This window comes from Cucumis sativus, chromosome 7, assembly GCF_000004075.3.
Source record: "Cucumis sativus cultivar 9930 chromosome 7, Cucumber_9930_V3, whole genome shotgun sequence".
Taxonomy (NCBI): domain Eukaryota; kingdom Viridiplantae; phylum Streptophyta; class Magnoliopsida; order Cucurbitales; family Cucurbitaceae; genus Cucumis; species Cucumis sativus.
In genome coordinates, this window is record NC_026661.2 from 4,718,967 (window position 1) to 4,733,301 (window position 14,335).

At 32.0% G+C, this 14,335-nt stretch overlaps 5 protein-coding genes across 5 annotated transcripts; all 5 read left to right on the forward strand.

The window, feature by feature from the left end:
* The first annotated feature begins 237 nt into the window (after window positions 1–237).
* Window positions 238–1,092, forward strand: LOC101210987 (pathogenesis-related protein 1A). Its single transcript, XM_004137032.3, has one exon. It carries the CDS (start codon window positions 317–319, stop codon window positions 830–832), a length of 516 nt encoding a protein of 171 aa, XP_004137080.2. The 5' UTR covers window positions 238–316; the 3' UTR covers window positions 833–1,092.
* Window positions 1,093–3,435: 2,343 nt separating this feature from the next.
* Window positions 3,436–4,338, forward strand: LOC101211323 (basic form of pathogenesis-related protein 1). Its single transcript, XM_004136874.3, has one exon. It carries the CDS (start codon window positions 3,509–3,511, stop codon window positions 3,992–3,994), a length of 486 nt encoding a protein of 161 aa, XP_004136922.1. The 5' UTR covers window positions 3,436–3,508; the 3' UTR covers window positions 3,995–4,338.
* A 1,514-nt stretch (window positions 4,339–5,852) lies between these two features.
* Window positions 5,853–6,332, forward strand: LOC101211237 (basic form of pathogenesis-related protein 1). Its single transcript, XM_004137033.1, has one exon. It carries the CDS (start codon window positions 5,853–5,855, stop codon window positions 6,330–6,332), a length of 480 nt encoding a protein of 159 aa, XP_004137081.1.
* Window positions 6,333–8,902: 2,570 nt separating this feature from the next.
* On the forward strand, window positions 8,903–9,672 carry LOC101211487 (basic form of pathogenesis-related protein 1). Its single transcript, XM_004137034.3, has one exon. It carries the CDS (start codon window positions 8,969–8,971, stop codon window positions 9,530–9,532), a length of 564 nt encoding a protein of 187 aa, XP_004137082.3. The 5' UTR covers window positions 8,903–8,968; the 3' UTR covers window positions 9,533–9,672.
* Window positions 9,673–11,849: 2,177 nt separating this feature from the next.
* Window positions 11,850–12,866, forward strand: LOC101211573 (pathogenesis-related leaf protein 6). Its single transcript, XM_004136875.3, has one exon. The coding sequence runs from the start codon at window positions 11,878–11,880 to the stop codon at window positions 12,367–12,369; it is 492 nt and encodes a 163-aa protein (XP_004136923.2). The 5' UTR covers window positions 11,850–11,877; the 3' UTR covers window positions 12,370–12,866.
* Window positions 12,867–14,335: the final 1,469 nt, after the last annotated feature.

Sequence of the window (14,335 nt, forward strand, 5' to 3'; positions counted from 1 at the left end):
TTTCTTTTGAATATTAACCAAAGTTGAAAATCTCAATCCACACACTATTATTCTATGATTAGTAATTTATATTGAAGAGAGAAGAAATTATGGTTTTTCTTTAGTAAGTACCCTTCTATTATTAGACATCTCCTTTGTCTTCCAAAACAAATACCCCTAAAATTAGAACTATACCCCATCTCTCCTTCTTTACATAAATACTCTACCCTAAGCCAAACCCCAAACTGCAAAAATAATCTTCACAAATCCCATATAATCAATAAGGAATTCTTTCAACTACTTAGCTTAGAGCTGGACGAATCCATCATTTATAAATATGGGATTTGCCAACATTCTCTCCACCCTTTGTTTATTGGGGCTAACCCTAACCCTAACCCTAACCCTAACCCTAGCTTCTACTGCTCCCAGCTTGGCCAAAAGCTCCCCCAAAAACTACATTGACGCACACAATGCCGTCCGTGCAGCGGTTGGCGTCGAGCCTCTTCATTGGAACTCGACTTTGGCTGATTATGCTCAAAATTACGCCAACACGAAGATCGCTACTTGTCAAATGGAGCACTCGGGAGGACCGTATGGCGAAAACCTAGCAGAGGGAAACGAAGTAATGACAGCTGAGACAGCAGTGAGTCTCTGGGCCGACGAGAAGAAACATTACGACTACAATTCGAATACGTGCAGCAATGACCCTAGCAATTGCCTCCATTATACACAGTTGGTATGGAGTAACACAAAATCTGTTGGTTGTGCACAAGTGAAATGCCAAAACAATTGGGTGTTTTTGATATGCAGCTATTATCCTCCAGGCAACTATAATGGCCAACGTCCATATTAAACTTTTAGAGGGGTGAGTACAAGCTAAGGCTTCTTTTTTATTCATTAGAAACTGTCTAAAGAAAGAAGAAACAAAATTGGAGAGATTTGTTCTTTAAAAAGTATTATATTTTAACTATTACTACTACTTTTTATAATTGACTCTATTCGGATTATATTTTTAATCTGAAAGATCAATTGTAGATTATGGCTTTCTTGCTGCTTGGGATAGCAGTTTGTAATGCAAACATACAAATATTTTTTGAATCATAGTAATTTCAAGTATTATGTGTATGTGTTTTATAAAATTTTGTAAACTTTATGATTTATATATGCATTAACTATATAATTAAAAAGAAAAAAGATTATATAGGATGCATCTATTATAAATAAAAAGAAAAGGACTAAACTATATATAGGATAACAAAGATGGATAGAAGTCTATCCGTGATAGAAACGTACAAGTTAAAAGGAATTGTCTCGAAATACCTTGAAGGTTTGAATAATTAGTTAAGAGGAAAATGGAGACAAATCAGCATAATAATTAAAACCAAACGTACAAGTTAAGCAAATGGCATATGAATATTCTAAAATAACATAAGACAATATTATATGAAAGTGATTGGGAGTCACATGTCCAAAGTACTTTTTATTAACACCATGAATTGATTCTCAAATTAAAGAAAAAATAAAACAATTGGTGTAAGTTTTATTATTCAACTGTTTAGTTTAGGGGTTTGTCAGTTTATGAGACATGTGAACCTATGACACACCAACCCCAACCTTTAATCCTTCTTCTTTCTTTCACTTTTGAAATATATGCTTAGTTTGATGAACAATTCCCCTTTTTATTAAATTACTTTATAACATTATCAATTAATATAAGAAAAATGATTGTAAATGATTTTTTTAGAAAATGATACGTTTGGACCCGTAAGTTCATCAAAGCATTCCTGCTAGATGGGTATCCCTTTTAGCACATACATCATTCCATCAAATATATTCAATAAACATAAGGGAGTACAAAAGTTCAATACAGCGCATAGAAAGCTAGAAAAAACTATCAAATGAGAGCATATATATTTAGAACTATGACCGTAGAAAAGTACATATTAAAAAAAGAGCTTTTGAAGGACCATAGGTCGATGATGTTGCAGGTGTCTTCCCACCGAATGATTGTAAATGATAAAACTACTTAATATTTATATATATATACACGAAAATTTTTAAATTCTATCCCTAATTAATTAATTTTAGAGTGTTATCAAATATTATTTTTTAAAAAAGGGTCACCAAATACAATTATCTTCATTTTTCTTTTGTATTACTACCTACATGCTTTTTATTATTATTGTTGTTGTCTTTCTTCTAATAATGTTTTTCAAAATCTACCTCAAGCTATAAAATTCTAAAAACGTGATTCTCAATTTTTAAAAAAAAAATAGAATTGGACTAAGATATGAATTATTTCTTCAAGAAAATGTGAAAATCATAGTTATAATTTAAAAAGGAAAAAAGAAAAACTATTGAGAACACAATATTGTTTTTCAATGTAGACTTAGTTTTGAAGAGAGTTATTTCGATATTGCCATCCTCATATATATATAGTTCATATCATAATATATTGTTGATTATCTAATTTTATCCAAAAAAAAAAAAGTCCCGATAAAATTATCTGAAAACTATATTTTACAATATTTTCAGCAGTTTTTATCTTTTACAATAATTTATCTTTCCTTATATATAGTTTTGGTATTTTTTTTTCTAGATTAAAAAATTAACATGTCTATTTTTCTTTTAAATATATGAAATTATAATATTTAATTCAATAAAACTCAACAAATTAATAAACACAAGAAGTGTTCACTTCATAAAAATGTTGGGATGTACTTACTATAACGTTGGTATCTTTTATTAAAAGTAACTTGAATTATTGTGTTATTATTGCTGTTATCTCCTCCTTGAGAAAAAGGATGGGTGAGGTTTTTTTTCTCCAATAAACACATCCTCATATAAAATACACATGTGAACCTTTTTTTAATCTAAAAAAACCCAAAAGAAATGCATGTGAACTTCACAAGTGATGTATGCCCATCTTTTATTTAGTATATATATACAAATGAAATATTGTATTCATTACTGTCCAATGATTTGTTATAGCATGGAAAATCTTATCTGCCATTAATTATATCAAACTTTGAAAATTATTAAATCATAAACTAAATCAAATGTTTATATATTTCATTAGTTAAAATGTTCATATATATATTCTCTCCATGTATTAAAATAAAACTATAGAGTATTCATATGCATATACATAGGTTATGGGCTAGTATTTCATAATAAACCATAGAAATTTGATGGCAATTAGAAAAGATAAAAACAGACACTATTAATGATGGGAGGGACAATTTTATACCAAATAAAGAGGCAAATTTTATCAACAAAAGCAAGTCAGATGACACCATGTGTTTGGCCCATATATCTACATAATGTGCCATTATTTGATTGAAAAAGGATGCAACAAACTATATTAGAAAATTACCCTCTCTCTTTCATTTTGTCTTTCTCTTTAAACAATTCCCCAACTACAGATGCAAACCACTAACCCCCACCATCTCTTTCTTCTCTATAAATACCCTTTATACCATGCATACACCAAATACAAAAGAATATTCTCCTCCAAACCCCCCAGAAAATGGTTTCCTCCACCATTATTCCCTCTACCATTTTCTTGGTAAGTTTCCTCCTGGCTACTACCATCTCCAATGCCCAAAACTCCCCCCAAGACTTCGTCGATACGCACAACGACATCCGAGCGGCGGTAGGTGTTGGCCCAGTCTCCTGGGACGACACTCTAGCCGCCTATGCTCAGAGTTATGCTGATAGTAAGATGGATACTTGTGAGATGGAGCACTCCAATGGACCCTATGGTGAAAACCTAGCTGAGGGGTATGACGAGATGACAGGGGTGGAGGCGGTGAGGTTCTGGGCAACTGAGAAAAAGTTCTACAACCACCATTTGAATCGATGCGTGGGGGACGAGTGTGGGCACTATACACAAATAGTGTGGAGGCACACTACAAATATAGGGTGTGGTAGAGTGAAGTGTGAGAACAATTGGGTCTTTGTGATCTGCAACTATAATCCTCCTGGCAACTATATTGGCCAACATCCTTACTGATAATATATTATAGAAGTTTAGACTTTATTAGAAATAACTATATGATGTTCTTAATGATAATATATTAATATGCATCTATGATAAGAATATTAAATATGTATAAAAAGTATAAATCGATATAGTCTTTGTTTGGTTGATTATTTAATACGAACCAACCAAATTGTGTCAGAAAAGTTAGAAGAGGTATAGACGTGACATTAATGGTTTTGAAGTTCAGTCAATATATAATATTTGTCACAATCAAAGTAGAAAGAGTTAAAGAAAGGGATTGAATTTTCCTTGTGTTGTATTACGTGGACGACAAATCGAAAGAGTTATAGATATAAATTAGTTCAGTTTTTTAACTTAAATTTTATTTGTCACATATCTTTTAAATTGAATTAATTGTTGGTGGAATTCCAGAGTCTACCAAAACAATGGTAAATAAAAAATATATCATAAATTGTTTGATTTTATGTAGGGGACATACGATCAAACATATATAAATGATAAAATATAATAGGTACATGGGTTCATATAAGCTCAAAAATTAAACTCTAAAAGAAAGCCTAAACATTGACATTGACATGCATGTTCTTGTAACTTCTGAGATAAAAGAAAAGAACAAGATTAATGAAGTGAATGCTCACTCACATGCATGGGCCAAGGAAGATATTGTATAGTGTGTTATATATATTATAATAAATAAAATCATGACTTTGCATTGGCAGCCGTAATCTTTATACATATATATATATATATATATAAACTTTGTCAGTTATGGGGTTGTAGCAGTGTAGCCATGTGAACCAATGAGCCAATACTCGATGTTGACACATTACTACACCAACAAAAGATAATAATGATTAAGTGCAGCGAGTTGGCGCTGCATCTACCACACGAAAAAAAATAAAAAGATGACACAAGATAGTATATATTTTGTTAGATTATATAGATGAGATGCATGATGATAGTAGCTTTTTCTCTTAGAAAAATCTGTCACTGCATTTTTTTTGTATTTAACAACAAAACATTAGAAAATTTTCAAAAATATTTCAATTAAGTTGATATAGTTTTAATACTTTGATTGTATTAATATTCATTAATTAAAAAAGAAGAAAAAGAGGCGGAGAGAGAGGCTTAGCTATTGGGGATATATTTATTATTCTCATGTTGTTTTTCATTTGATTTTAGTTGTTGAAAAATAGTGTCCATGCTTAAGATATAAATGGTAATGTTATTTTGTATTAAGTGAACAATGATAATTAATATTATTTTGGAGATTAGAGTGTGGTTAAGAGTAGGGATTATTCATTAGTTAATAAAAGGATGTTGTGTGCACTTTGGTTATATACAGAATTGTCCTATATGATGAATTTAAGATTATATAAGAGCTGTTTTTTTAAAAAAAATTAATCAAAGAAATAAATATTTTATTTCTTTTGATATTTTTTATTTTTATTTTCTTTCATATAAAATTGAAAGAAATAATCAAATTCTGTTTTTGCTTTCTACAAATTTTCATAAACTCATATTTTTTGTTAAAATTTTCACTCGAATATATACTTGCAATTAATTTTGTATGTTTGAAAATAATTTAATTCCCCCTTCTCCAGTTGAACTAAAGAGAGAAAAACTTCAAGAGCAGATGAAGAAAAAAACTTGGAGAATAGATTAACTAAATTAAGGTCATCCATTCTTAGATTTTCATGCTGCATATCAGACCACTACACTTGATTTGTATCCAACCATAATTAACTCAAAACCATTCATTCTCCCTACAAATAACCCTTCACCAAACAATGTACTCCATCCTCACCTTGTGCCTTTCACATTCGTCTTCCTTTCTTCCATCAAACCCTTAAGGAAGATGTCGAAAATGGCACTCGCCACCACTCTCTCTGCCCTTTGCATCGTTGCACTAGCCCTAACCCCAATCGTCATTGCTCAAAACAGCCCTCAAGACTTCTTTGACGCGCACAATGCAGTGCGAGCCAAGGTCGGGGCTGAACCCCTCTTTTGGGACGAAGAACTTGAAGCTTACGCTAAAAATTATATCACGTCGAAGATTAAAACTTGTGAAATGGTGCACTTTGTTGGCCCTTATGGTGAGAACTTGGCAACAGCGAACCCCGTGTTAACCGCAGCAGCTTCAGTGAACACATGGGCAGCCGAGAAGAAGTACTATAACCATAACTCGAACAAATGTGAGGGAGGCGAGTGCCGACATTATAGACAGTTGGTGTGGAAGAATAGTTTTTTGGTGGGTTGTGCTACTGTTAAATGCAAGAACAATTGGTCTTTAGTCTCATGCAACTATAGTCCTTCTGGGAATGTTGTAGGTGAGCGACCTTATTAGGTGATGATCAAATAATATTATTCATTTCATTTACTTATAATATGAAAGGAAGATTATAATGTAATGATTTTTTTTAGCAGAAAGCTTTATATCCATTTGGACTTCATTTAAACCATTATGTCAAACATTATTCCTTGTATATATGTATAGTTTTTTGCTTTATATTACTTAACTTCTAAACATGTTCTAGAAAGCATAAAGGAAAATGTGGGGCAAAAATACTTTTGAACACTTAGATTTATTTATTTGATTTTATATTTTATTTCAAACAAAATGTGTGTTTTTAAGAAAGGTGAAAAACTTACAAACGAGCAGTGAGTATCATGTATATACGTCTAGAAAAGAAAAAGAAAAAGAAATATTGATAGCAATTTTAGAAATAATAATTAAGTGTATATATAGCAACATTTAAAAGAAATACAAATATAACAAAATCTATCGACAAACTCATATAATATATAGGGTGATAGACCAATATTTTTAACATGGTGTTAGTGATTAATTTTTATTATTGATAGACTTTGACAGGTTTTACTATACTTACAATTTCTTTAAAATGTTATTGTTCATATGCTAATTTTTTAATTTGAATCTAATTGTTATATGTGTAACCATAAAAAAAAAGCATGGTTATCTCACGGGGTATTAGATTTCCAATTGGTAACTCTTTTGATGAGTATGTTCTTTAAATCAAAGCCAAAATTTGAAAATAGGTAATAGTAGCCATTAGTACAAAATTGCCTTGTAATTAACATATATAACTATCAAATATTCATGCTTTCGGTAATCAATAGGATATTTAAGTCCTAAACTTTTATGTACTCTTATGCCTTTAATGAATATGATTTTGTGAGATGATGAGAATGCTAAAAAGGTGTCTACATTCTAATAGAGATATTCAAGTGCACCCTCTAATCCTATGTATCCTTTTCTAAAAAATACTGCTATAGGAGCACGAAATGGATGAAGGGTCAATATTAAAAAACATGTTATTAAAGTTATGTTCAAAGTCAGTCATATTTAATATTAGTTTGAAATTGAAATTATACTCGTTTAATAACGACGTACCTTTTCTATAGTTGCCTTTACAGCAAAGACATTTGGGAAAAGGTTGGAGCTCTTCTAAATCATCAGTACAACTTTGATAACACTGCTCTCTTATGCAAACACATTTATAAAAATAGACCAAAGTCGAAAAAACAGGTTATCCACTTAAACATGACGGTCGTCACCCTCTAGTTTATTTGGTTAGAAAGAAACAAGAGAATTTTTAATGGGAAAGAAAAATCTATGTTAGCTTTATGGGAAGATATACAAGCCCTCACTGGATTATGGACTAGTCGCTCTCCCATGTTCAGAAACTACTCTACTAGTAGCATTACTTCAAATCTCAATGTATTTTAATGCTTTTCATCCGGGCTTCGAGGTTTCGGGTCACAAAGGCTTTTCCCTAGCATTTTTTGTATTCCTTGCTTCCTATTATGACTTTTCATATTATTAATGAAGCGGAAATGATGAAGGTGCTAAGTGTCACAGACATATTTTTCCAAAGTGTGTTTACCTTTGGTTATATGCTCCGATTACCCTCAGTTTATCCCATTATTACTTTGCATAATTAGTTTAGGTGTTTGCTTTCCATTCTAGGTCATAAAGCTTGAGTGTGACGTTTCGACATTTTCAAGAGAAGAAAATGTTCAAAATGTACTATAGGGGAGACATACCAGTTGAATCCCCGCCCAAACATTAGTTGTACTCTTTGCAAGCAACCCTTTTTCCTTGCAATTGACAGTCTTTAATGCTTACTGTAACGTCTATTTCAATGTATTTCTTTCCTTCCCGCGTTTTATAAATAAAATTTCCCTAAAACGCCAACGAAGGTTACGACATACATCGACGTTATCCACAACTCTTGGATTTTGATCGGCTGACTTGTTCGTGAGTTAGAACAAGTGCCGCACAATCGTCCGTCTCGAGGTTGAAACGCTACGATTGTGACACTAAGGAGATGTCCCCATGCACCTACTGACTCAATGTATATTTTTCAACAAAAAAAAAATAATGACGTTACCTTTGATGTCAGTTAATATATTGATCAATGTGCTGTTAAAAACGTTTGTCTAGAATCAAATGTTTTTCATTATTTGCTCATTGAAAAAACCATTGCTTGCTCACGTACCCAATCAACCGTAGATGAACGGAATAAAAATCTCAAGAACGTAATAAACCACAGTGATCCATAATGCCTTAATAATCTATATCAGATGACTTTTTGTTAGATATCTAAGTAACGTTATCAATCCTACCTTATACTAATTTTTAATTTTTGAACTTATCTTTATCTCAAATCTTAACGTTAAACACACAGACCAATAAAATGTCAGTAACAAATTAATGAAAAAGAAAAGGAATGTTTATTGATCAAATCCCTCGTTCTCTCTTCCATCAAAAATGAAAAATGATAACAACAAAAATGATAGCAAAAGTAGAGATCAAACAACTAACAAAGAGAGCCAATGGTTAGAATTCTAGGCAAATAAGGTTCTCCACATGATTTTCCTCTTTTTAGTACTTCAAATGATTGTCAACCATTAACACAAACCATTCATTCCCTCTATAAATAACAAGACCTTCACCACATGTATATCATCCAACCTAACCTCAATCCAAATCACACCTTCTTCTTCATTTATCTATCACTTCCTTTCAACATGTCAAACATGGCACTCTCCAATTTTCCCTCATCCATTTGCTTGATCATGCTAACTTTAACAATCCCCATGATCGTTGCTCATAATACCCCGCAAAACTACGTTGATGCCCACAATGCAGTTCGAGCTGAGGTTGGGGCCGATCCAGTCTTTTGGGATGAAGAACTTGCAAAGTATGCGCAAAATTATCTCGATTCAAAGATTTCAACGTGTGAGATGGTGCACTCCAATGGCTCTTATGGTGAGAACCTAGCAACGCTAGATGGTTTGTTGACAGCAGCAGCTGCAGTGAAGGCATGGGCGGACGAGAAGAAATACTATGACCATAATTCCAACAAATGCGTCGGGGGCGAGTGTCGCCATTACACCCAGTTGGTGTGGAAGAACAGTTTCTTAATAGGGTGTGCCAATATCAAGTGCAAAAACAATTGGTCTTTGGTCTCATGCAATTATAGTCCGGCTGGTAATGTTGTTGGCGAGCTACCTTATTAGATGATCAATTTGGCATTTAAATGTTCTTATTTCCATATAAATGGATTATTTGATTTTGTAATTACTACCAGAAGGATAAACATTATTCATTGTATATGTATTATTTATTTACCCAAGGACATATGATTTTGTATGAAAGAAGTAAAAGAAGGATAAACATTATTCATTAAGCTATGTTTCGGTGCAAAAAATCTATTTTTCTCTTGTTAAAATCACTTTAAATAACGTTCCAATAGAAGCTTGAGTAAAGGAAGACTCATTAAGAATATAATAAATCCACAAAGCCAGTCACCAAATCATAGTTTCCACAACACCAGAACACATCTTTGCTCCAAAAGGAAAAACAAAAGCTCAATCGAAAAGCACTCGTGATTTGTTAAAAGTCATTTTTATGGATTCATTGCAATGTTTAGCTTTATACTTTTAAAAGTGATCTTATACGTACTAATAAAATGATATGAAAAATGTTAGAAGTAGTAGAGGAGAAATTTAGACAGAGATAAACAAAAAATTGAAGATACCAAAATAAAGTTACGGAGATATAAATAAAATTTGGGGAGAATGACAAAAAGATCATGAACAACACAACTTTAAAAAAGAGAAAATTCGTAACAATGAGGATCAAAAAATTTCAAGAGCAAAATGTTGGATAAAGAGGTAAAACAAAACTAGGGGGAAAAACCAAGAGTGTATTAGTATAAGGAGAGAAAAATGTTACTTGTTCCAATAGGTAGTGCGCTACTTCGGCCCTTACCAGGTGCAAATTCATAATTTTCATGTTATGATCTTTGTTGATTGATGCATTTAAGCTCTATTGTTTGTCCGTTTTGACTTTATTCTATCAATGAAAACTCGTTTTCACCCTCTAGAGGTGCTGATCAAAACCTATAAAAAGGTCAAATAGACACACGTAGAATATACGAACAATCTCAAGTTGAAGAGTAATATGATTGCCCATTTTCAGCACTATATCAAGGTCGTCTCTCTACAAGCCCAAGAAGGTTTTTCAACCCTCAGCTTTGTTTTTTTATTTTCCTACTTTGGCTTGGAGGCTCAAACATTTAAGTTTCCTACACTCAAAGTGGCAATGGTACACTTGGAACCAAAACTTTTATTTTGTTTTATTATTTGCTTTGCCTTTTTATTTTACTTTACACACACACAAAAAGAAAAAAGAAAACCTATCCAGACCAATACAATATCTCTAGACAAAATATATTTTTTTCCAAAGCTAAACTTGTTCAACAATAATTATAAAACCAAAACTTTCAATTCAATAATTGATCAATCTCAAATGATATGTTTGACGAAAAACAACTATATTGTTTAGCTATTTATTTCGTTAAAGTATATGTATGCAAATAACTTTGTTTGACCAACTTCATATTTAAGTATTGGACACACAACATTATTATTGATGTATATACTACATATCGTTCATGTTTAATACAATCAATCTATCATTAATATACTTTATAGAAAAGAAGTATGTTACATGAATCAATAATAATGTAAAAATTACTCAAGAAAGATAGTACATTATTCCTTAATTACCCTCTCGTAATAGAATAATGTCAACTCGAAAAATTCTAAAAAAATTAAACGTTCATTATTTACGAAAATTAATCCAGATGATTTCTTCTTCTTTGAGGGAAAAAAAAAAAGCACATGGGGACTTGTATTGGTAAACGCACAAATTCACCATAAAATTATTGCTTTTGATAGCTTATTTGACGGTGAAGGCAAAGTGTGTCTCAAAGTCTAGAGGGGATGTTTTTGTTGACAAATGTATCCATTTGCCTTTTTTCCTATAAACCCCTTTTCTTGCAAACGCCTACTTATAACTCACTTTACCACCTTTACAATCCTATTACCCAAATTGAATATATATATAATTAAGTAACTCTTTTCTTTGAATATTCTGCCCAATGAAAGAAAAATAACTGATAATCCAAGAATTATTAATAATGGTAAACACAAAAGAACACATACCACATCTTCAAGAGGTAGATTATTGTGTGCATTTGATTTTAAGATGAAATTCAATATGATGGAAATACTATTAATATCTCGTGTTAGTAAGATGAGGAAGATGGTTTAATCGGGGGAAAATATCTCCAATGAAATAGGTTGTTATGGTGAAATTAAATAAAAGAAAAGATATGAGGGTTTATATCCATATTCAAAGTGGGACAATATAGGGTTGGTTATCTGTATAGCACCATGCATCCCTTTACGTCTAATGCACTCAACTTAACCATATATGCATCTATTAATAGACCCAACACACCAAGTTCAATTTCCTCATCCAAAGCTTGATAATCAATAACACAACAAAAAAAAGAATGTGTTTTGTCAAACTCATGAGTGTTTTTCAACTCTTTCTTCTTGCAGTAGTCGTTCTTGTACTGAAACGTTGTGAAGCCCAAAACTCAGCTCAAGATTACATCAATGGGCACAACTCAGCAAGATCAACAGTGGGAGTTGGGAATATTGTATGGAACACAACACTTGCAGCCTATGCTCAAACATATGCAAACTCAAGGAAAAGTGACTGCCAATTGATCCATTCAAATGGGCCTTATGGAGAAAATATTGCAAAGGGAAACAATGGGTTTAGTGGAGCAGCTGCAGTGAAGCTATGGGTTGATGAAAAGCCTTATTATAGTTATAGCAAAAATGCATGCGATGGTGGTGAGTGTCTTCATTACACTCAAGTTGTTTGGGAAACCTCTTATAGAGTTGGATGTGCAAGAGTTCAATGCAATAATGGTTGGTGGTTTATTTCTTGCAATTATGATCCTCCTGGTAATTGGGATGAAGAGCGGCCTTATTAGCCATACCCACCATATGGTTTAATTCTTAGGTATGGTTATAATAAAAATAATAATGGGGAAAATATATCTTTCAACTCTACGTTTTGAAAGCTAGTTATCGATTTATAGTCATTTTAAAATGGAACACTTTTACTCATGAGAGTTTTACTCAAATTTCAGACGAGTATAAGTGTATTATATATATTTTGAAAATAAATTAACACACTACATTGAAAATCCTAGGGGCAAACCAGAAAGAGTGTTGTATTTCCTCCCTCTCTAATAAGTATAAGGTTTAAATTCATATATATATATATATATATGTGCTTATGTTCTTGAAAATAAAATGGTGTTTAAAATGATGATGATATAGTTTCTTTTGAAACTGGGCATCTAGAAGCCATGAGTTGAGGAGAAGGTGTTGTATTGTGTTATGTTAGTGCAATCATATATGTGTAATAATTTTTAATAATCTATATTGATCTATATATATATAAGATTTTATTGTCCTTTCTCTTTCTCTTTCTTTTTGGTTAATATATTTTCTTGATATCCACATGCAATAGTTATATAATATAGTACACGATCAAGTCTCCAAACACACATGTGGGTCTATAGCTGATCTCAAACAATAATGTTCATTGTTCTCAAATTTTCAACTCCAACATTTCTCATTATAGTTCCATCTATATATATATACCAAACACACCATGAATAATCGTCATGAAATAAATTCTTAAAGTTCTTGAAGTTTAAGGATGAAAGTACTTTTAGAATTTTAATTTTTATAGCTCTTGAACAATAGGATTCACTCCTTTGTCATACAGCTCCTTTACCATAATGAAATTATTTTATTCAAGTCTTTGAAAAATTCACTGCTAAGAGAACTAATCATTTGCTTACTTTATTTCAGAATGAGTACAGTTAATTTCATCTTGTGAAATTAGGGTTCCTAATTCCATATCTGGTGGTTGAGTTCCTAAAAGGATATGTTTATTGAATCAGATACTTGAGATCGTTCTTACCCGTTAACCCACATAGACAAGCATTCATAATTCACCCAGATTCAAATGAGAGTTATTTATATATATTGAGAATGTTTCAAACTCCAAAAATGGTTAGTTGTTAGTTATCTTCAGTCTTTATATGTCGATATATTCATCTTTCTCAAGAAGGTGCTTATAAATCTTAAGAAAATTGATATTCTATCTTTTTTACAAGATTTAATACAGGGTTATAAATCCCAAAACTTAGAGCACGTCCATCACTCAAAAGGGGATTGGTCTCGGAATTATGAAACTTTGAGAACCCAAAACTCGACCCTATTGACATATACGTAATCCCCAAGATAATCTAGGAACCACTCTAAAATGTGGTTAAGGTAACTCTAGGACCTGAAGCACGTCCAACGAAGTGCCCAACATCAACTTTGATGGGTCAATAATCTGTGGACACGTTAAATGCAAAACAAATTAAATTTGATTAGTGTAGAGTATCTATTTTGTCCACGATTTTTAAAGTAAATAAGTAATTTTGCCACATTTATCAGTAATTGCTATTATCTCTCCTAACATTCATTGAAAGGTCCCAAAATGTTAAATGAAACAAAAATAATCCAACCCAGAAGAAAAATATTTTGGAATTATATTGAAATTATTAATAGAAAAAATCAAACAATATTTTTGTGTTCCATATACGAAAGGAAAATTTTCCACACTGTTCCTCAACACACTTGTTTGATCTGTGGTCACAAATATTTTTCTCACTGCCCCAATAATTCACTGTCAATTCTGTGGTTGTTGTTTCGAATGCTTCGGTTAAGTTTTCACCATAAGGTTCCATGGAGTGCTCCATCTCGCAGGTAGCGATCTTAGTTTTGGCATAATTTTGAGCAAATACTTGGCTAAAGTTTTGTTCCATGTGACCGGGTCGACACCGTACTCGGCACAGATGGCATTGTGGTCATCTAAGAAATCTTGGGGACTGC